The 24,158-nt window shown below is 39.0% G+C and overlaps 1 protein-coding gene across 4 annotated transcripts in view; it reads left to right on the plus strand.

The window, feature by feature from the left end:
• LOC125642363 (fibronectin type-III domain-containing protein 3A) overlaps positions 1-24,158 on the plus strand; it is an 87,422-nt gene that overhangs the window by 56,725 nt on the left and 6,539 nt on the right. For all 4 annotated transcript variants that reach the window (XM_048863591.2, XM_048863590.2, XM_075132455.1 and 1 more), the window contains exons 7-24: positions 1,204-1,262; positions 2,548-2,702; positions 2,959-3,018; positions 6,250-6,388; positions 8,307-8,360; positions 9,540-9,661; positions 9,743-9,917; positions 10,350-10,436; positions 10,711-10,849; positions 12,239-12,307; positions 12,597-12,715; positions 12,850-12,955; positions 13,571-13,746; positions 14,546-14,659; positions 15,516-15,665; positions 16,311-16,591; positions 22,245-22,457; positions 23,677-23,843. In XM_048863591.2, coding sequence (XP_048719548.2) covers positions 1,204-1,262; positions 2,548-2,702; positions 2,959-3,018; positions 6,250-6,388; positions 8,307-8,360; positions 9,540-9,661; positions 9,743-9,917; positions 10,350-10,436; positions 10,711-10,849; positions 12,239-12,307; positions 12,597-12,715; positions 12,850-12,955; positions 13,571-13,746; positions 14,546-14,659; positions 15,516-15,665; positions 16,311-16,591; positions 22,245-22,457; positions 23,677-23,843 — 2,385 coding nt within the window. The remainder of the gene's footprint in view (positions 1-1,203; positions 1,263-2,547; positions 2,703-2,958; positions 3,019-6,249; positions 6,389-8,306; positions 8,361-9,539; positions 9,662-9,742; positions 9,918-10,349; positions 10,437-10,710; positions 10,850-12,238; positions 12,308-12,596; positions 12,716-12,849; positions 12,956-13,570; positions 13,747-14,545; positions 14,660-15,515; positions 15,666-16,310; positions 16,592-22,244; positions 22,458-23,676; positions 23,844-24,158) is intronic.

Raw genomic sequence — 24,158 nt, forward strand, 5'->3', positions numbered from 1 at the left:
CTCTCATTTTAATGTTTCATGTGAGTCTCAGTTATTATAAATCTTCATGAAATTTCAATTGAAAAGTTTTAGTCTGAGCAGTAAACAGCATTTTAAAATGAAATTACTCAGTCTCTTTAAATGTTTTCAAATACTCCTTTGAGCACAGTGATGGACTAAGTGCCAATAATTTTTCAAAAATTAATTATGCAACTGAAAAACCAGCTTTCCTGAGCACTTGAGATACTACTGTATCTCGGTGTATCACACTGGTTTGAAGGAAGGAATGAAATGTAAATTATTTGATCCTAGTTGATTAAAGGATGTGGATGTATGTGCATGTGTAGGCTTGTCGTAAAAATACCCAGGTTTTTTAAAGGCGAAGTGAAAGACTTGACCTATTAGGTTTCAAATTGCAATACTCAGAGGTTTGTTTTTCTGCTGTAGTTGACAAACTTAGCACTTCAATAGTGGAGTAAAACAGATCTCAGAATTTGGGTCTTAGCAGATAAGTAAAGGAGCAACTAACTTTTACTGGTATGTCTAAACATATGTTTTGTTAAAGATTTGGCCTTGCAAAAAGTTTAGATTTTTATCTTTTAAAAACATTTCAGTTTTCCTTTAAGGGTGCAATTTCAGCCTGAACTCTTGAATGTACAGGCTTCGATTAAATACAATGTTTTAAATGAAATATTTTTCACAAGCATATGACTGACTAGAACAACTCTGGGTGGAAATGTGTTCTGCTCTATGTATTTTTACTATGTAATTTTAAAATCTCAAACGCATCTTCCAAATTTATATCCATGGAGAAATTTTGGTTTACAAAGGAAATGCAGCATTAACTATATCACCAGCACATACTGCAGCCAAGACAAAATCATATTGTCAATTTTAACATCTTTTATTTTTATATAAAGATTTTTGTTCAAAGTAAACCAAGATATGCTCAGTTTAGGGAAATGTGTCCTTTGTTCACACTGTGCAGGATGTACTAAACGGGGTTTGTGTAAAGCTGTTAGTTTTGGACAATTCTGCAAGTCACACAGCCAAAACAAATATGGGAAATGAACTTTACATAATATATACTTTTGTTAATCTCTTAGTGAAGCTAACTCCATCTTGTGGTTGCATTTAGATAATCATTTCTTATCTGCTGATTTGGGGTTGTTTTTTATTTTTATTTTTTTTAACTGTAATGAACTTTTACGCTTGGCTTTTCAGAGTCTGACACAGAATCCAAAGAGTTGTACAATCTCCACTTAAGCATTGGTAAACCTGTAGTAAGTATGGTCTTTGAAATGTTATGTATAATCCTCTGATTGTATACTTTCTCTTGATAAATAACAAATATTAAAAACAGTATTAAAGCATTTTCTTCAATAATCTTGTATTTGAAATGCTTTCATTGTTTTAAATTGAGAGTACATGCTTTAGTGGTTGGAGCTTGAGGCCAAGCATCAGGAGCTCTGTTTTCCATGCCCAGCTCTGCCATTCACTTGCTGAGACATCTGGAGCAACTTACTTAATCTCTGGATGCCTCAATTTCCCAGTCTGTAAAATGGGGATAATACCTGCCTCTGAGATTATTTAATCTTTGTAAATGCTTTGAGATCCTGTGATGAAAGGCACTCTGGGTCTGATGCAGACTGTCCATTGACTTCACTGGGTTTTGGACTGAGCTCAGTTGAGTGCAAAGTATTTAAGAATATAGAGGTACTTGCAAAAAGTAGTGTATCATTTTCTGTTTTATTTAAAATCAAATTGGAGCATAGATTTGAGTATTTTCAGACTGTTTGGGACCTTGGAATCTTATGGCGATATTTTAAATAGATTATAGATTAAAATTGCAGTCTAGTACATGTAACTCCTTCTGTGCATTAATTATACAGAGTGTAATCTGCATTCTTTTGCTCTAGCTTTCCCACCGTTCATTATGTTATGGTAACGTTGCTACTGATTTAGTGCCAGAAAAAACTGTGCAAACCTTATTTTGGAGGAAATTCAGAGTGCTGTGAAGAACTAAAACCAAATGGCAAAAAAGGCTTTTTAGTATTTGGACCAAATCTTTTAGATTTGAGCACCTTAAAAAAATCTGTGCTGAGAAATTTAAACAAGTGGCCAAATTTTCAGAGGTGCTGTAGTCAGTGGGAACTGTGGGTACTCAGCTAGAAAATTGAGCCATTTGTCCGTGCGTAAACACACATCTGGCTGCCTGGGTGTGTTTTTTTGTTTGGTTTTTTTTAGGGTTCCAAATCTGAAAACTTTGGCTTAAGTACTTAATGCAAACACTGCAAATGAAATAGAAACTTCACTTCACACCTCAAGACCATTTAACTATGCCCCTGGTCTGTTTATATAGTGCCCTTGATATGAGCACCCTAGAATGATTAATAGTTAAAATTGAAATTAAAGCTCAGTAAAGTCCTAACTTAAAAAAGACTCAGCACTTCTACTAACTAAAAGTAAAGAATTCCTCCAGTGAGAAATGAGCAAGTACCATGTTAATGACTAATATATCTTTATTATAGCAAGCAAACCTATTTGCGTTATTTGTGGTTTTAAAAGGTTTCTGATATACAAGCAAGATCAGCAGTTCTGTCCTGGAATCTCCCAGTTAGTTCACAGAATGGAGAAAGTCATAGTCTCACTCCAGCAACATTTATATTTGAAGTAGCAGTATCCAACAGCGGTAAAAATGGAAAATTTAAATCTGTCTATATGTAAGTCTGGTTTCTTAATTTAAGCACAATACATATGTTCAGATACACTGACATATATCAGCAATGTTTTTATCAGGTATATGTTGTCTTGAAGACCTTTTTTCACATGCAAATCATTTTAAGTAATATTAATAGGCCTTATGTATAAAGGGGATAATGGGCACTTTGACACTAAAAGTACATTATATAGTTTTATTTTGCAATAAGCCTGTGTTTTGAAGTACATGGGAGAGCTATCACTTTTTTGTTCCTACAGAGGAGAAGAAACAACAATTACTCTTCCTGAACTCAGACCAGCAACAGATTACCATATCAGGTATGTACTGGAAATTTCCCTAACTCTGTAGGAATACCCATTACCGTTATAAATTAGAATTATTATTTGATTTCTTCCTTCTTGAGATGGATGGGATTATGAACTATTTACCAGGGTTCTATGTAAAATGTGATTGTGTCCATGCACTAAGAAAAGGAGTACTTGTGGCACCTTAGAGACTAACCAATTTATTTGAGCATAAGCTTTCGTGAGCTCACGAAAGCTTATGTTCAAATAAATTGGTTAGTCTCTAAGGTGCCACAAGTACTCCTTTTCTTTTTGCGAATACAGACTAACACGGCTGTTGGTCTGAAACCTGTCCATGCACTGTTATTGTTGCCGCTTGTGTACTAATATTGTCCTATTTGTAATGCCTAAATTGATAAATATCCTGCCTTTGCTGGTTAGCATTTTTGCCTACCGTTGTCCCTCTGCCTGTCTCCTCTCAGCAAAAAAGGAGGAGTTAAGTGGATTTCCTGAAGTTCCATGCTACTGCTCTAAAGGGTAGAGCAGGAGTCAGCAAGAGGGAGATTCTTCTAGACTAAGGACAGCAACAAAGAAAAGAATAATCATCAGCCCTCCTGGATCTTTTCACATGTCTAGGGGGAGCAGAAGAAGTCTCTGAGCTAATCTGTGTTAAGGTGAGAGGAGGCTTCCAAACTGCTCTCCTATGAACCTTAATAGTACTAGAGGAGGGGAAACTGAAGCTGGTTGGAGTAGTGGGGGAGCAGACCCCTCAGTGGCAGAATGGAGTATTTGTGGAGAGAAGAAGAGGCTTGCAAGAATCAGCAGCTGCCATCCAGAGCTCTTAAGGCCCATCAGAGCAAACAAATCCTTGCCCCTGCAGAGCCTAATTATGCAGGAAAGGAGACTGGCCAGAGTAGTGAGTTTGGGGGCATCCAACAGCAGAAGGGAGGCCCATAATAGCAGGAGCAGGACAGGAGAGGGATTAAAAATAGTCCTATTCAGGGCTCTCTTTCAATATTTGTTGGATACAGGAGAAGACAACTCTTAAATCCTACTGCAAGAGAAACGCCACTCCTATAATTTGCAGAATGTTTTTCAGTGTGCCGCATAATTCAGTGCAGTCTTGCTGCATAGTTTAGGTCTAATGTGCTGCATAGATCACGAGGGCCACCTCCAATCTAAGCAATATGAAACATGCATACATGGTGGAAGACAAGTAGGTCTGGGGCCTTCGTTCTGCATTTACTTAATTTCTAGTCTTGTTCAAGAGTAGTGTTACCTTGGAATTCTTTGTAGCTCATCTGAAAATCAGAAAGACAGTGTTCTTGAATTATTTCACTTGCAGTTCTAAATATATTGGTTAGTTAACCTCCCTCCCCCACCATGTTTTGGATGGTTGACAGCAGCGATTTTAGTATAGCCATGATTTTAAGTCTGGCAGCTTTATCTTCTTCTTTCATGTGTGACATTGTGGCCCTCCAAGAAACCACTGTGATCGTCTTTGAGGGTTCTTGAGAGGTAATCCAGTTTTTCCCTGGACATCCCTTCTACATTAAGTTGGTATACTCAGAGGACTGGCCCAACTGTTCTTTTTTGGTCCTGGAAAGGGCGGTTTGAGGAAGTATGATCATTCTTACGTTCACTGGGAGGTCGGCAGTCACACACAACTCCTTGACACTCAATTCAGTAATGCTATGCGCATAGTGTTGGGGACACTCAAATCTTCTCCAGTTGACTGGCTCCGAGTCCTATCACACATCCAGCCTCCACAGATTAGACTATCTGCTCAGACATCTCGCTTTCTTAATCGTGTCAATGCAAATACGGGGATCCCACTGCACCATGACCTGCAGAACCTGCCAAAGACAAGATTAAAATCCCACAACCCTCTATGGAACTGTATCAAGACCCTTACACCCAACTTTGATCCTGAGGCTCAATGGAGAATCACATGGAGCATTTTAACCATTCAAAACAGACAGCTCATCGTTGATCCTGTTGAGGAACCACTGGGTTTTGATTTGTCGGAAAGACTGGGGCAGATTGAATCGCATCAGGACATCTCATGGGAGATGTGGACAAACCCTAAATGGAAAATGAGGCAAACACCTGTATGCAACTGTGGTCACCAGGCACAAACTATAGAGCACATATATGAATGTTCCCTTTGTTCTTTTGCTGGGAGCTAGAAGGACATTCACCAGCTCACTGCTGTGGCAATGTGCTGGCTATCAAATTTAGATATAAATTTGTAGTTGTTGCTACCTACCCAAGCCATACGAAAGAAGTAGTAGCAGTTAACCTCCATTTAAGTTAGTAGTTTGTGCGATATATATAATACAAATTTACCTGGAAGACTTGTACCTGAATAATTTGAAAGTTTCATTTAATTTATTCATTTTCTATACCCTTGAGTCTCAAGGCCTTCTAGCATATTTGAATATAAAGTAATCCTCTTCTGCGGTCTCATCCATCCGGTAACATTCTTTAATATAGTTTTGATCATGAATCCAATATGTGTTTCATCGTTTACTTTGTCATAGTGGTGACATCTTGACAGTCTGCCAACTGGGCTCGTGTTAAATGTGCTCCTTGAAAAAAGGAATTCATTTGAAAATGGTTTAACATGAAGTTGTTTACTTTTCTCAAAGGTCTATAGCAGGTTTAAAATTGACTTTTGCTTCTAGCTTTAAAGATGAAGCCTGTTAACTGTAAGCCTCAGAGAAGCTGAATTGTTTGATTCAGAGGAACATCAACAGTTAGAATTGATTCTTCAATGCTTTTCATATTTAAAAATATAAATGTAGAGCTCATGAACAGTGCCAGATTGACAGCCCTCAAGACTGAGTTCCTCTGTCCACAAAATGGTTAAATCCAAAGAAACTGCATTGTGAGCATTTCCATGTTGCTCTTCCAACGTGCCTTTATCTCCCTTACACTGCCAACGACAGTGGCATTTGTGGTGGTGATTTTTGAGACATGAATACCAGTCCACTAGGAACTGGAATGAGATCATAAACTTACTTCATTAGCCCTCTCTTGGACAATTACAATGCTAACAGTGTGAGCTATTCTTTAACCAGTGGTTTAGGGAAGAAAGGCTCTGTATTACACTTCTAATACAACAAGCCATCTACTCTCCTTTCTCTACCTTCTGCCTCTGATTAAGTGCATTTCTTAAAGTGATTCTCCATGTTCTAAATTTTAGGATATTCATGTGATGATGATCTTGGGACACTTAATTAATTGCCTTTTGTCATTCAGAGTTTCAGCAACAAGCAGTTCCATAAAAGAATCTGTTTCCGAATTGGTGAGTTTTACTACAGAAAGCTGTGAACCAGACCCTCCAACTGCACCCAAACTAATCAACAGAACGAAAAACAGCTTGAGTTTACATTGGAAGGTAAATAACTTGGCAGGGATATTTAAAATCTTGAAAAAGCAAAACATACTATTTCTCTTTTTTAAGTTGGATTTTAAGTTCCTCAGTGAAGATTTTCTCTACAATATAGCTGAAATCATATCACTTCTCCATCTCCAGGTCATCCTGTTTTCTTCTGTTACTTATTCAATATCCTTTGTATCCCATTAATATGTGAGTTGGTAGAATGCTTTTTTTAGCATAAAATACATGTATTTTTGCACTGACAAAAGACGTGTATGACCTAGAATATTTGGAAAAATTCTCTACTGAAATGATTGCATGTGAAAGAGGGGAGCATCAACACTTCTAATGCTTAGGTCCCGGTGTGGTAGATTAAATATCACAGAATGTCGAAGATATCTCTGAAGCCGAATTCTATTATTTTAGCCTGGTTTATGCATCATGCTCCCCCCCCCTCCGCCCCCAAGGCTAACTCTTGAATAGACCATGCAATGTATTCTATACAGAAATGTTATAATACATTGTGTGTGTGTTAGGCTGTTGAGTTTTGTAAGGCTATCCCTGTTCATGTACTTGACTGAAGAATGTCTTTGCAATTACATATGGCTCTCTGGTTAATGTAGATTCACGCTCAATAAACATACATTGTCAACCTGATTTTCAAAAATACATACAAGTAAGTGCATAACTCTATTACAGTTACACATGCTGTCATCACATGAGCAAATGCCCAGTTTGTGAGCACAATTGTGGTAATGTGTGTAAAGTAGGCAAGTAAAAATCAGAAAATCAGTGTCACAACTCTAGATGAGTTCCCTCTCCTAGATGCTCCAAGCCATTACACAAGACCCAAACAGAACCTTTGGTCCCTCATGCTCTTGGCTTCCTGGGGCTGGGCAAAAGTGATGCAGTGTCTCTCTGGCTCTGGTCATCTAGGCCCACTCTCCAAGTGTAGACCCAAAGTCAGATATTCCTCTTGGCGGTGGGGACCCTACAGACCAATTGCATTAGGGCCTATGCTCTCCAGAGCTTCCCCAGTAGCTGTTGGGTGATCCAGAGTTCCACCAAAGCTGTGGACTTTCTGGTTTACCGTTACTCTCTTTGGAAAGTACATGATGTAACACAATAACGTAGACTCTGCAAAAGAATTTCTAAACCGACACACACGAGATCTATAGAAAAGTAACGTATACCTTTGCATGCAACACCCTGCCTCAGTTTACTCACCCTTCTGAAAGTCCTTTGGGTCTTATTGTTTTCCAGGGAGGTCAAGATTCTTTTGCACCATTCCTCCTTCTGCCCAGTCTTGTCTTCTGGTTTTGGTCTCTCTATGCATGCACAAAAGTCCTCCAGCTTATAAGCACAGTTTTGGTCATGAGTTCCAGCATGAGACCTCGTGCCCCAGTGTTGCTACATTCATGTCTCAGAGGAGGTAGTGGTGTGATAGGAGTCATTAGCAGAGCAGTAGTCCTTCCAGGGAGGCTCCATTGTCCTGTTAGTGCAAATTTCATCAATTCATGTGGGCATTAATATTTGTCACATTGAATGGCAGAAACCAAATGCCAGTACCCCTCTCCATAACACAAAAGGTATGATGCAAGTAGATAGTGAAAGACATCCAAAAGTATATAAACAGAGTTCATAAATCAAACTGGAATTCATAAATTCACATACATTCCCAAACTGTCACAATAAGGTCTGAAATGATCACTGAAAGGGTGCTTAAATATAAGTGTATTGCGAGAAAAAGATGAGATATAGTGTGGACTGTATAGTTAAAATTAGTTTGCATCGTCTTCACTTAGTTATGTCTAAGTAACACAGTTGGAAACCCTATCCTTGGTATTAAAATCTTTCCTTTCAACATCCAAGTGTCTGTGTAAAATGAAACTCTACTTTTAAACCTTTGATCTTCTCTTTTGTTTCTTTATTTCAGTCTTCAAATGATAATGGTTCCAAAATAACTAATTTTCTCTTAGAATGGGATGAGGTAAGCCCTTTATTTTTATGATGGAAAAGTTTGCTTGCAAACATGAATGCTTTGCAGATATGAGTGAATATGTATATTGCTTAAGTAGATACACACTTTTTTATTGTGCCAATCAATATATTTTTTTGTGGCTAGCCAACTTTAAAATAACAAACAAAACTTGGGCCAGATCTATAGTGCTACAGCTATTTCAAACAGAGATTCCATTAAATTACTCTGAGAATACAGTGTTAAATTGTAAACTGTTTGATTTATTTGATTTTTTTTGCCATCCTAAGTAATGTTCATAATATATCCATTATTAGTGAAGTGAGCATTATGGGTCCATTTCATGAAGGCAGTCATAAACATCACTTAAAATTTTGAGAAGTTCTTACTAAAAATGTGTTCTGTAATGATTGGACAAAACATCAAAGGATTAACATCTTAGTTTGTGTAGGTATCCAAGGAAGTTTGGATGCTTATTGCTACCTTAACTAAGGTTATGTCTAGGCTAGAAACAGTTCCTGCTGTGTAATTGACAAGACAGCCATCAGCCAGTGTAAGTAACGCAGACATACTGCATCACCCTAACTACACTGATATAAGCCATACGCCTCTGGTGGAGGTGGAGTTATGTCTGTGTAGTAGGGCACTTACATCAACAGGAGGAAGGCTGCAGTGTAGACACTGACATAATTAGGTCAGTGTAAGGCAACTTATGTTGACCTAACTGTGTAGCATAGACCAGTTCTAAGTCTCAAATTTTTGAGTAGCCCTTCCTGTAATCCTTTAGGTTATTTTCCTCTACATTCCAAACCCTCTTACCAGTAGGCCTTGGTCTTTCTAGCTCTAATGACCATCTTTCCACTCCAGGAATTCTGCTATATTGTAGTCTGTCTCCCCTCCTTTCCCCATTAGTGACGTATCCTCAGTTGTAAGTCATTTGTTTCCATGTTTGGCTGGTATCCATCGTTGAAAATGTCAGGCCACTGGCCTTCTGATTTGAAAAGTGGTCTAATATAAAAAATAAACAGATCACAACCTGCCCACATGTAATATTTAGGTTTAATGCTTTTATTAAAATTTTGAATTAGTGGAGTAACAGGAAGGTGGAAAGCGGAGGAGATTAAATTTAACCTTAAAAATAGTCCCTGTGTAAAAGTTACTTAAGTCTGTCTCTATTTTATTTGTTTAAAGGGAAAGAGTGGAGCCTTCAAAGAATGCTACTATGGGAATCTAAAGCAATACAAACTAACCAAACTTTCTCCTTCTACAAAATACTTGCTCAGACTAGCAGCTAAAAATGACATCGGAATGAGGTAAAATGTGGTGGTGATTTCTCATTTTAATTTCTCAACAGCCCAAGCTAATGTTACTAACCTTTAAATTTAACTTTTCAGTGGGTTTAGTGAGACAGTGATATATTATACAGCAGGAATCGTCCCTTCACCACCACTGCCCCCTGAGTTAACTGAAGCAGGAGTAACATGGTTATCATTAAAGTGGAGCCCACCTAATGGCATGTCTTCAGATGACTCTCTGACTTATACTTTAGATATGGAAGAAGATGATTCTGTAAGTTGGGTTTTCTTAATGTTTTGATGAGTAGTCTGTAATTTTAAGTGTAAATGTAACTCATTAAGATTATCCCAAGTGTAATAATACGAAACATTGCACTACAATTAACAGTTCATAAACACGGTATAATTAATAAAACAGCCTTTCATAAAGTGGAAATGCTGAACTATGTAAAGGCCTACACTATCTAATGATAAAAAAAATTAAGCATAATTGCTGAAGTTGCCATCCTCTTCTGTTTATGAAGTAATTCACCTTATTAGAGACACTTTATATAGTATGGAACCATATAGACTTGGTTAGAAGTGTCCCAGGGAAATTCAAACGGTTTAATGCTTGAGAAATTGTGGGGACCAATTGCTGCTCTTGTTTTTTACCAGGAGAGTTGTTAGTGACTGTATGCCTGTTCTTAATTTCTGTGCTTTACAGGGTTATGGTTTTCAGCCAAAATATAATGGAGAAGAACTCTCATGCACTTTACAAAATCTAAGGAGGAGTACTCCTCATAAGTTTAGGGTATGTGCTAAATTACGTATTTGATTTCCTTTTATTTTTATTGACCAATATTGTATCTCTGAAGCTATTTGCTCGTAGCACTTGTTTGGTGTTTCCTAACCATATACAATAGCAGGCTAACCTAGCAGTAGTAATTTTTCAGTGGGATTACATTTTTATTTTATTATGGTGTCAGAGATGTTTTAAAAATAATTGCCTTTCTCTTTGATCTTTGTTTGCAAATTTAGTCTGATATTGTCTATAGCAATCAATATATTATATTCATTCTTAACAGCTCTGTGCCTGTAACAATGAAGGGAAAAGTATCCCAAGTGAGGTAGTAGAATACAGCACAATTCCTGATAAACCTGGACCACCAAGTAAACCAAGTGTAAAGGGAAAGATCCATTCACACAATGTGAAAGTTACATGGGGTAAGTCAGCTTGTGTTAATTTTGTCTTCCCTTGCTCCTCGGAAGAGAAATGAACCTATAAGGCAGGGGTGGACAAACTACGGCCTGGGGGCCGCATCTGGCCCTCCAGACGTTTTAATCCAGCTCTCGAGCTCCTGCTGGGGAGCGGGGTCCGGGGCTTGTCCCACTCCAGTGCTCCATCCGGGGAGTGGGATCGGGGATTTGTCCTGCTCCACACGGCTCCCCGAAGCAACGGCATGTCCCCCCTCTGGCTCCTATATGTAGGGTCAGCCAGGGGATTTTGCACGCTGCCCCCACCCCAAGTGCTGACCCTGCAGCTCCCATTGGCCAGGAACCGTCACCAATGGGAGCTGCAGGGGTGGCGCCTATGGACAGGCAGCCTGCAGAGCCGCCTGGCTGTGCCTCCACGTAGGAGCCGGGGCAGGGGGGCATGCCATTGCTTCTGGGAGCTGCTTGAGGTAAGCACTGCCCGGAGCCAGCACCCCTGACCTCCTACCGTATCCCAACTCCCTGCCCCAGCCTGGAGCAACCTCCTGCACCCCCAGCTCCACTCTACAGCCCACACCTCCAGCTGGAGCCCTCCTCATCTCTGGCCCCACCCTAGAGCCTGCACCCCCAGCAGAGACCTCCCCCACCCCAAACCCCAATTTCATTAGCATTCATGGCCCGCCATACAATTTCCATACACAGATGTGGCCCTTGGGCCAAAAAGTTTGCCCACCCCTGCTATAAGGTATCAGTAAAACAAATTTAAAATAGCATAGAGAACTGGTCTAAAAATAGACTATAGTCTGTCTCCATGCAGTTCTTTTCTTCAGAGAAACTTCTAGCCTAAATGTAATCTCCTTAAAAATACAAATCTTTCTCCCAATCCCATCTCTTTTCAAGATGCACTAATGACCAGCTATTCCTTCAGAATATATTTACCAACCGAGAGATTATTTGATTACCCTACTCTTAACTTTGAGTGTGGCTTCCAAGAAAAGTTGCAGTTTACACATTAAAACTTAGTCTTCATATAATATATAAGTAGCAAAAATATTTATTTCATTCAGAAAAGAGTAGCAGAACTTTAGTAGCTGGCCTCTCTCTCCTCATACTCTTACTGTGGAGCCCAACCCACTCTACTGATGTCTTAAAATGTGTATAATATTTCATAAAAACAGATTCTGATAGGATCCTTATGTTTTATGCTCTGTCTGAACATGAAGCTTTCATATTTCATCTTTTATTGCAGTATTATTGCAATTCCAGTTTAACTTCCCATATGAGTATATTCCACAATGAAAAATACTGTTCTGAATAGTTGATTACAAGATGGTACATGAACCTCATGGTTTTTTCTAAACTTTTGAAATTCATTGTAACTAAAATGTAACTTTCTTTCAGATCCACCAAGGGATAATGGAGGATCAGACATTTCTAAGTACTTCCTAGAAATTTCAGAAACTTTAATTGGTAAGCAATCATTGAAAAGGCCTAATTCAATTTATTGTTCACTTCTATTCACATGTAAGTATGTATTGTGATTACTGTAGCAATTAGAATGTTCATTTTGTTATAGATAGGAGTAGTAGTTAATTACAGTAAATGCTGTTTGTATGCATAATTGAACCAATTCAGGATTCAGTTTTTGTTCTGTGATGTGTGTGCCTTAAATTAATGAATATGGGGAAAAGTTTAATGTTTTAATGTAACAAAACCTTCCCCATGGATTGCAAATTGATATTCTTTCCTTTTCCCGCAGGAACTAAATGGGAAGTAGTGTATAGTGGTTCCATGAGAGAACATGTGTGTGATCATCTCAAGCCTGGTACTTCATACAAACTGAGAGTTTACTGTGTCAGTAAGGGAGGTGAAAGCCTGGTGAGCCAAGAAGTCACTTGAAAAGAATAAACACATTAGGCCTTGAAAGTAGTTTTATTTCTCCTTTAGTAAAATAACGTTGTGCAGTGTTTCACAACTGTAACTGTAAAATAATATATGTACACTTTTGCTAGGCTTCTGATGTTCTGGCTGTACAAACATCAGCTGTTCCTCCTGGACCTTGCCATGCTCCATGCCTGATTAGCAAAGCTAAGCCCAGAGAAATAACTCTACAATGGGGTAAGGACCAGTGTTTCTGTAGATAAACATTTTCCAGGTTTTGAACATTATAAAAATAGAAGGCTAAAAACAAAAATGATCCCACAAAACTAAAATTGAAATATCAGGACACTCATTCAAAAACTTGAAAGCTTATATAATTAAACTCAGTCAAAAGGAAAAACTGTAATGCACAGCTCTTCAGTTATACTTCGTATAGCTTGTGGGGCAGTTGGTATATTACTAACAGAACTTTAAGGAGCAGCGAGCACAGAAGTTAGGGAACAGTATGCTATTGTTAGTCTTTACCCTTTACCCGTTTGTAACTGGCAATTGAAAGCAAAAATAAGTTGTTGCTTTTTTATTTTTAGCCCTGTAAAGGGGAGAAATAAGAGATAATATGTATAAATGCCCAATCAAAAAGATTGATATGGATCTTTTACTAACTGATAGCTGTGTTTTTTAAAAGGATTAGAGGCTTGTGAATTGTTGCAGCTCAGATAGATGCTGAAACCAAACATCTGCAAATGTATTTTTAGAATTAGTCTAACTTATGGTTTCATACAGACCACCTTGAAACTGTTATTAAAATAAGAGCTGTTGGATTTTGTATTAATGCAACTTTATATTTCATAGATCCCCCTTCCACAGATGGGGGCTCAGAAGTAATAGAATATGTTGTAGAAATGGCAGACTCTGAACAAGATGAACACAGACAAGTGTATCAGGGTCAGACGACAGAATGCACAGTGAACAGTCTACTTCCTGGGAGAATGTACTGCTTCTGGATAAGAGCAGGAAATAAAGCTGGGGTAATCAATCTCTTTATATGATCAGTTTTTGTTTTGCAAGTAACTATACAGGTACTACCACTAGTAAGATAGCTATATATTAACATCCTGGTGGTGGTGTTTGCAGCATCTCTGTGGCTTTCCATATTAGTCCCATTGAAGGACCAGTTTGCAAAAGCCCTTCTGGCAAAGAGAAGACAGTGAAATTTATGTGCAAGATCATAAGTGGCTCAAAGAATGGTTAGGAGCCCAACTGTCCTTTATGCCTTCCAAAAGTTTCCCCTAATTTTGCAGTTGGAGTTTCGTCCCCATGACCCCATTTCTGTTATGTCCCATCTAGATGTTGCAGATCACTTTAAATTTACAGTATGTGATAGGTAGGGTCAGGGTAGGGTAGTGGTAGTGTTGGGCAGAGAGGATACCTCCAAGCTATACTGGGTTGGAACAAGGGATTGGAGCAATGTTAGTCACAGAAGAGTCCCTCTAGAGCAATGCCACTTGCTTTTGGAAGCAAGGTGTGACTGCAAGGAAAGGAAGATTGGGGGAGCCATGCATACACACAAAATTGAGAGGCTTACCACTGTGCAGAACCCTCTGAGTGGGAGCTTTTTGGAGGTTCTGTGTGCACAAAACCAGTTATGTGTAGCAGGTGCCCAAAAAGCTCCAGTAGGAGTTATGAAGTTAGGTATTGTGATGCAAAATCTTAGTACTATCAAAATAAAATGGCATCTTTTATTTTCTCCAACCTATCACTGTGCAAATGTGCATTTGTCCTATTTTTCTGTCATTGCTACACTCTTGCAATTGTATTTCCTTCTAGTTTGGCCCTCTCTCTGAAAAAGCAGAGATTTCTACAGCTGCAGGACCTCCTGATCAGTGTAGTACACCTTTGTTAACCTGTAAGGCTGCCACCTCTGTAGTGGTCACTTGGGAGGTAGGTTTTTAAAATTTTTATTATTAAAGCTTTAGAATTTCATGCATCATATGTAGCACATAAGTAAATTCACAAAGAGAAGAATTGAGTATATTGATGGAATATTTCAAATGCTTCCCCCATTTTACCAGTACTCAGGCAGAAGTCAGCTTTGAATAATTTTGTTTTGTAAATGTTCTCAGCTACAGATTTTGTTCTTGTATTGAGAAAATGGAGTGATATTTAAGCCCTTCTCATGGTGTGGGTGACTATTTGCTGTTAGCACATTTTCCTTAAGTAGTGTGCACACCACTGTTACAACTAGTTACTGGAAAATTATGGGACCAGATGGGAATTGCAATCTTTGTGAAGAATGTTCCTGTTTCAGTCTAATGGTGTACTTATAGCCATGCTGTTGACTACCTAAAAGGTCTGAGTGTTACTTATGGAACGGTTTTCAAACTGAAAAACCTCCATTTTGCATGCTAGGACTGTACTATTAATAAAAGTGTTCTGACACCATTGTTTACTAGCATAATTTCAACAGTAGTGCCTTGTGTGAAAAAGCACTACTGACCAAAATCAGGTGTGCTATAGGGTAGATATGTGCAAACTTCTCAATGCAGTTTTTTGTCAAATTACTCCTGTTCAATGCTTGTATTCCCTGTAGCCAGGAGCGTCATTTGTGTAGTGGTTTGAGGAGGACATATACCCTTTTAGGAGTAGGTAGAAACCAGCCAACTCATTTCACTGATAAATTTACTGAATCCACACTCTTCGCTACCCATTCCCCGTTGATATAATCTTAAATATATATTTATAATTACAAATCATGAGCTATCTGAAAGCTAATCTTTCACTGACTTGAATTTCCCAGAGTCCTGCATGCAATGGTGCTGAAATTTGTGAATATAGGCTGGACTGGGGACAAATGGAAGGATCAATGCGTATCATATACACTGGCCCTTGTCTGAGCTATGAAGTGAAAGGTCTTACACCTGCAACCACATATTATTGCAGAGTACAGGTATGAGAGGCTTCCTTTTGTATGTCACTTTAAAAATCAAAACCTAAAGATAATTAGCATCTGAATAAGTACTTCATCTAGAAACTAAGGACAAAGTTCTGGTCCAACTTGTACAGATGCACTGGACGAGGAAAAGGATTTGGAGAGCATCTTCTGTCACTCCAACCAAAGTGTGTACACCTAGGAATAGGATAGTGTTCGATTAAACACTAGACTAATGTCTTCTGCATCTCTTCAAAGTCCCAGATGGTTGTGGCCAGCCATCTTGGGAACATGTCCAGGCCTGTTACACCCGTATGCCAGATGTCCTTATTGGAAGGTGCTCAAGATCTCCAAGCTACTGCTTACTATATTTTTAAGGAACACAACAAAAAGTGTTTCAGAACAGATTAATCTGAGTTATCATGAAAGACAGAATGGGTTAAGGACATTCTGCTGCTGTTCTCATTTCTCTCAACCTCCATGTGAGCTGCACGTACTAAAGTGGAATTTTGCCTTTAGTTCTGGACTGATAAGTTTTCATTATGTTTAGGAAAATGCCATCCTCTTGCAAATTTCTTTCAAGAAGCACAAAATCAAAGCAGTTTCTCAAAGACAAGATAGAAAAATGTGGCCTCCTTGAACACAATAGAATCTCTCTTTCAGGCTGTGAATATAGCTGGAGTTGGATTGTTTGGAGATATTGGTGTGGTAACAACACCAGCGTCGGTGCCTGCAGCAGTGTCTCTACTTCATCTGCTTGAAGAAGATCAGATGGAAAATCCTTGTCCCTTGTCAACGTGCCTTGCCATTCAGTGGGAGGAACCATGTTGCCATGGGTCAGATGTCATTGGATATAATATAGAATATGGGGAAAAGCAACTTGTAACTGTTGGTAGAGTTACAAGCCATATTCTGGAGAATCTGCACCCTGACACTTTGTACAGGTGATTACTCCTTATTTTATTCTGAAACCAGTCTTGTAGTTATTTTAACATACAATGTTCAGGACTGTTTTTTTCCCTCCAGGTTTTTTGGTCTCCTAGTCCACTTCATTAAGGTGAACATGCTGTAAGCCAGAGTGTGCATTTATGTAATGGGTTGTCTTTAGAGTGGTTGACTTATTTAGAGGGGGGGGGGGGGGGGGGGAAAAACAGAAAGTGAAGACACTGAGTCCGGGAGCCCTAAAATACAGCATACATTGTATCGGTATGTTGCTGAGATCACAGCAGAATGAAAAGAGACAGGCAAATATCTGGATTTTTCTCTATTTGTCTACAACTTTATTAGTAAACACAAAATGCAGCAGCCTGATAAGTTAGTCTTTTTAACCTATTCCCTCCTGTGATGGAATCCATCCTAGCTACTTTCCCTAATGTTATGGGGGATCCTGGGACTCTACCCCAACAAACTAAATCAGGACAATTGAAGAGGTCTCCAGGTCCACTGGTTTTAAGGAAACCAGAGTGTAAGTGATTTCCTCTTTTGCTCCAAGAGGAGCATCCTCCTGTGTCTAGCAGAGCCCTGTGGTTAATTATTTGGAAATCGGTTGGAGTATCTCCAAACACCAGATTTGAATAACTGACTAATTTTCATATATTTGTTCCCTTAACTACCGTCTTGTCACACTAATGCCACCCTCCTCCACCAGCTCACACCCCACTGCCCTCAGAAGTTGACAATACAATTGCAGAAAGAAAAAACTTCACAGAAAATCAGGGAAGGAACAAATGGAACATGATTGCGGGTTGAACCCAACATGCAAATACAGAAGTGAAGCTTAAATTCATAACTTTGATAGACACTAATAATCATGGACTGAATAGAGAACCTGGATTTGTCTTATAACAATCCATAACCCATTAATAACCCCTCCTAGCTGCCTTCTCTCCTGCCCTTCCTCCAGCTCCCCAGTGACTGGAGGGGTATTAACAGGCCACTTAACACATATTGCAGGGGACCATTCAAAGTTAACTACTTATGCTAAACAAGCCTTTTCCACCTTCTGTTTAGCTGTGACACTCCTAGGGCATGGCTACACTTGCAGATGTAGAGCGCTGAGAGTTAAACCAGCCCTCGGAGACCGCAGCAGGGAAAGCGCTGCCTGTCAGCTGCAAGCGCACTGGCGTGGCCACATTTGCAGCAGCATTGGGAGCAGTGCATTATGGGCAGCTATCTCACAGAGCACCTCTTCCCATTCTGGCGCTGTGGTTTGTGGGAAGGGGGTGTGGAGTGCAGTGCATTCTGAGTCCTGCAGATGCATCGCTTTGCATCCCAGCAATCCCTGTGCTTCCATCCACATTTGGTGCCATCTTTCAACATTTTTTGTACTGCGTGCTGTCTTCCCTTTCGGTCTGCAGGGATGGATCTTGAACTTGTGAGGAATATACCGATGGGTCTCACCAGCACGTCATGAATTGCAGACGAATTACTCGTTAAGCTAGTACATTTCACAGACCTGAAGAGCTCTGTGTAGCTTGAAAGCTTGTCTCTCGCCAACAGAAGTTGGTCCAATAAAACATATGACCTCCCTTGTCTCTCTCATATCCTGGGACTGACATGGCTACAGCAACACTGCATCCAGTTGTTCTGTCATTCATCTCTATTACCTACATACCAGCTGCAGCTACAGTCAAATGGATCCTGAGAACTCTTTAAGCTCCTGGGAGGGCAAAAAGCCATCTTTGGTCTGATTGCCACTGTGATGATCAGCTAGTCAGTGAAGATGGCCTGTGTGCCCAGTTGCCATGGCATCCTCAAGCAGGCAGTGGCAGCCCATTGCAGTCCCCTCCTCATAAGATCCACTACCTGCACCTGGAGAACTGGAAGCTAGTGAGATTGGCCTACATTCTTATTTACTGCTACAACCCAGCCATTTTGCCTTATTCAGTTGCAAGACTGAGCTGAATTCTCACACTGAGTGTGGTCCGTTTTTCAGTTTACTGATTTCCTCCCCCCCACCCCCTCCCAATCCTTACAGTGCTGAATAACTTTTTAAAAATATCAGAGCTGTGATAGTGGGCAGTATGGTAACATTGCTTTAATTGAACTTTAATTTAATTTGGCCATTAACATTTCCTGGTATCTGGAATGCTACCAAGTGCAAACTGTACTCTGGGTATTAAAGAAACAGTATGGATCCTTGATCAAACTAGTAGTCCCCATCTAGCCCTGTTTGGCTCCTGACAGCAGTCAGTAGCAAATGGTTTCAGAGGAAGGTGGACAATTATGGAATTACCTGCCGATGGTGGAGTTTCTTCCTAACTCCATGAGTTTAGTGTTTTGATTTGTGCCCTAAAACATCTTCAAAAACAAAAAACCCTCTTTTGAATCTGACTAAGCATTTTAGGATTCATGATATTTGGTAACAGTGAATTTTAAAAGCTAATTTGGATTTCCTTCAAATCAGCTTTAAATCTGTTGCCTCTTCTGTTCTGAAATAGTGAACAGGAGCAACTGAGTGATTTCTCTATACTATTATTTGTGTGTTCGTCTGTCACGTCCAGTCTGTCATTTCTAAACAGTACCAGTCTGTTCAAGTTCTCTTAATATGAAAGTCTTTCCATGCCCATAATCTTTTCGTCACCCTTCCCTGAGCTTTATTTCTACTGTCTTTTTGAGGTAGGTGTGTAGAACTGGGGATCCTAAGTGCTACAATACAAATAATAGAGCTGAACAGGGCATTCTAGGTGAAGGCATACCACTGACTTCACAAAGGTATCGCAATATTGTCGTCTTTTTTGTCCCATTCCTTGTGTATCCTTCATTTACTTTTTTGGTTGCCAGGAGACAAGCTGCAGAGGCTTCGCTGAGCTGTCCATAGGATATCAGATAGCTTTCGATAGAGGTTGCAGTGAAGTCCACCAAAGTCTACCACTAGTTCAGATTCTTCCTTTCAGGCTTGAAGTGCGTTAAATAACCCTTTGTGGTTTCAGTTAGCTGGTTTTATTTTTTTTATAAATTAGTTTTTCCTTCTTGGTGTAGAATGCATTGAAAATCTATATTAAAATATTTAAGTCCAACTTCAATTATAGTGCAAAATATCATTGATTGGCTATATAGTTTTTCTATTCTTGGTAGTGTTTCCAGAATGCCAGAAGTATGGTAAAAAGAAAAGGAGGACTTGTGGCACCTTAGAGACTAACCAGTTTATTTGAGCATAAGCTGCATCCGATGAAGTGAGCTGTAGCTCACCAAAGCTTATGCTCAAATAAAGGTGCCACAAGTCCTCCTTTTCTTTTTGCGAATACAGACTAACCCGGCTGCTACTCTGAAAGAAGTATGGTTGGTGCTTCTACAACACTGGTCATGGACCTTGGCCTGAAAAGGTTGGACACCTTAAAAACCAAGGTGTTTCCTTTTTTGTTTTGCCTGTATAATTATGGACTTCTGTCCTAACAATAAAACAAACACTTCGAATTCTGGAACTGATCTTTCATAACTGTGGCTTTATTAGTCACAAAATATCTGTGTTTTTACTAGAAGCTTCCACGGAATGCTAAGAAATATCCACATATAAGCAGTAAATCTCTGCCACAAAGAGCTCACAATCAAAGAAGACAAGCAACATCTCAAGAATAAATCATGCCAAACCAAACTAATTTCCTTCTTTGACAGGATTACTAACTTAGTAGATGGGCCGGGGGGAGACGACAGCAGACGTGATGTATCTTGATTTTTAGTAGGCTTTTGAGACACTTCCATGTGACATTCTCATAAGCAAATTAGGGAAATGGCCTAGATGAAATTACAATAAAGTGGGTGCACAACTAATTGAAAGACTGTACTCAGAGTAGTTATCAATGGTTTGCTGTTAAAGTGGGAGGGTGTATCTAGTTGGGTCCCAACGGGTCGCTCCTATGTCCGATACCTTTCAATATTTTCATTAATGACTTGAATAATGGAGTGGAGAGTATGCTTTTTAAATTTGCTGGTGACACCAAGCAGGAGGGGTTTAAGGACAAGATTAGAATTCAAAATGACCTTGACAAATTGAAGATCTGATCTGAAATCAGCAAGATGATATTCAGTAAACACAGGTGCAGAGTGCTTCACTTAGGAAGGAAAAATCAAATGCACACCTACAAAACAGGGAATAAGTGGCTATGGTAGTAGCACTGCTGAGAAAAATCGGGATTATAACAGATCACAAACCGAGTATGAGCCAACAATGTGATGCAATTGCAAAAAAGCTAATATTCTGGAATGCATTAACAGGAGTGCCATATGTAAGACACAGGAGGTAATTGTTCTGTTCTACTTAGCACTGGGGGGGGACACCCGATGACAGTCCTCAAATGTTAAGGGTTATTATAAATAGGAGTGATCAATTGTTCTCCATGTCCTACTGAAGGTAGCACAAGAAGTAATGGTCTTAATCTGCAGCAAGGGAGATTTAGGTTTAATATTTGGGAAATACTTTCTAACTATAAGGATAGTTAAGTACTGAAATAGGCTTCCAAAGGAGGTTGTGGAATTCTTGTCATTGGAGCGTTTTAAGAACAGAAAGAAAAGGAGTACTTGTGGCACCTTAGAGACTAACCATCCGTATGCATCCGATGAAGTGAGCTATAGCTCACGAAAGCTTATGCTCAGATAAATTGGTTAGTCTCCAAGGTGCCACAAGGACTCCTTTTCTTTTTGCGAATACAGACTAACACGGCTGTTACTCTGAAACCTTTTAAGAAGAGGTTAGATAAACACCTGTCAGGGATGGTCTCAGGGGCTGGACTTAGAGAATCTCTTGGGGTCTCTTCCAGCCATACACTTCTATGATTCTATATGAAGGGATAAAATTAAATTCTGTATACTTTGTACATTGTAAATGTAAATTCTGTTTTTTTTTTAGTTTTGTTAAATACACATCTATATGTAACTGCCCTTCAATCTATTTTAAAAATTAATAGGCTAATAAAGGTTAAAATATCACATCTGTAGGTTAACCTGTAAAACTCAAATGGGGGAGGAGAGGGACTATCATAGTCACGGCTATCATTCTGTCCTTAGTCATCACGTTGTGCCTGTGTTTTACAGTTTTAGATGCTTTACTAGAGAGGGAAGGAGAATTACCAACTGAACTGAAATAGGGTGAATTAAGGCAAATTTCCTTCTTTTTGTTTTAAGCTTACATCATAACCTGCTTTAACTCTGAACTCTTAAAAATATTGTAACTTGCATGCTTTACCTTCATGAACAGCAGCAACTGTGCTTCCATTCTGCACTACTTCTCAATGTTATTTATGCATTATTCAGCATTATTTTATGCAAAATCCCACCGAAAACCTTGTGGTATTTGTCTCACTTGTATTCCAAATATTACCTCAACTTGAAAGAGATCTTAACTCTTAAACTTTTTTTTTTCCAAAAATCAACTCTGAAATCTCTAACTGTAGCTTTATAACTTTTGTGGTATTTGGTTCTTTGCAGATGACAATTGACATTTTGCTTCATTGCAAAATATTATCAGGGGCTTGTATAAGATTATTTTAGTACATCAGTAATTGAAATTTACAATCAGTAAAATAGTGTATTTTAGTATATTATTTAACCTAGTAGTTGTAAATTAACAACAAACCTTTTTTCCTCCTCTCTCACTTGAAGAATTAGAATACAGGCCATAAACAACTTTGGAGTTGGTCCTTTCAATCATTCCATTAAAGCCAAAACAAAACCACTACCTCCTGACCCGCCTCATCTTGAATGTGTGGTCTTCAGCTACCAGAGTCTTAAACTGAAATGGGGTGAAGGTCCTGGTAGAGCTTTAATTACCAATCCTACACAGTTCAACTTGCAGATGGAGGATAGGTTTGGCAGGTGAGATCATTACTCTACAATTTGGAACATTCAGAAGCCTGCTAATGTTTTACAGCTTCATGGCCTGTTTTGTAGTCCACTGTGATCTTATCAAGTTAATGGGTATGAAATCAGGTAATCTTATTAGGATGTATATCATAAAACTATTCATTTCCTCAGTTCTGTTAGTGGATATAGTTTACTGGATGACAAAAAATGGAAAGATAATCAAGACTGTCAGTGTTAAGCCCACGTGCTGTATAAATTGCATTTGTATGTTTCCTTAGAACTCTTATGGTGGAATCGGATATTCAGTTTCATTTTCCAGTGGAAAAGCTAATTTGGGTGTATCTGATTCATTGTATGACATGAGAAATTAATACTTAGCATTTGCGTCACATCTTTATTCAAGAACAGTGGTTCTCAAACTTTTGTACTGGTAACCCCTTTCATATAGCAAGCCTCTATATAGTGACATCATCCCCCCCCCCAAATTAAAAACACTTTAAAAATATATTTAACACCATTATAAAGCCTGGAGGGAAAGCAAAGTTTGGGTGGAGGCCAACAGTGCGTGACCCCCCCACACACACGTAATAACCTCGTGACCCCCTGAGGGGTCCCACTACCAGTGTGAGAACCCCATTCAAGAACGTTATGAATTGTTACATTGTAATAACATAATGCATTAACCTATAAGTGTACTGTCAGTTTTCTGTATTTAAAAAATATCTGCTCTAATATTAAAGGTTTAGTGTGTGTAATCGACAAATAGGGTGAACAATTCTTTTTTGTCCTAAGATTATAAAAGCGTATGAACCTTCCCCCTCCACCCCCCAGAAGTTCTCAGTTCCTCTAACTTAAAAATTTGAGAGGTTGGGAAACAAAGTGCATGACTAACCATGTGTAACAAACTTCCTGTTCCAGCCTAGTGCAAATCTAGATTTAATGATAGATCCCATAAAATGAGTGGGGGGGAAAAGGTATTGGCACTCCCTGGTGCTGACAACTCAGTGTTATTGTTGTGAATGACACTAATACACATAACTGTTTATTGCAATAAAAGAGGTCTTTTTGGTCTAACACTTGTGTAACAAACAAGGTAAAAGTCACCATTTTTGTAATAAAATTTTACAAACGTCTTTCACCCATCACACACTTTTCAGTGTTAAACATTAACATAAATTAGTTTGTGTAATTCTAACGTGTACTTATTTGTAAAAAAATATTTTTTTTTTAGATTTGTTACTGTTTATAGTGGACCTTGTCATACGTACAAGGTGCAGCGACTCAGTGAATCCACTACATACTATTTTAAAATCCAGGCATACAATGATGCTGGAGAAGGGGAGTTTTCTGAAGTTTATGCTTTCACTACAACCAAATCTCCACCAGCATCTCTTAAAGGTGAGCATACAGCATTCTAAGAGGAGGAGGAGTTCTAGTGTGTAAAAATCAACAGTAGCATACCTGTTCTGTTTATTCCCTCTGAAGCACTTCTGTCAGAAGACAGGATACTGGGCTATATGGACCTTTTGTCTCACCCAATATGGTCCTTCTTATATTTGATATTAAAAACAGATTCTTTCCTCTATCTAGCCTCTTTGTCAAACACAGGCAGTACAGATGGGCTGGATACTGTGACTGTATCTGGCCAGCTAAGAATTCCCCTACTGGGACGAAGCATTCTGCAGGTATAAAACCAGTGTGGCCAGCTCCTGC

Source organism: Caretta caretta, chromosome 9 (genome assembly GCF_965140235.1).
Source record: "Caretta caretta isolate rCarCar2 chromosome 9, rCarCar1.hap1, whole genome shotgun sequence".
NCBI classification, from domain to species: domain Eukaryota; kingdom Metazoa; phylum Chordata; order Testudines; family Cheloniidae; genus Caretta; species Caretta caretta.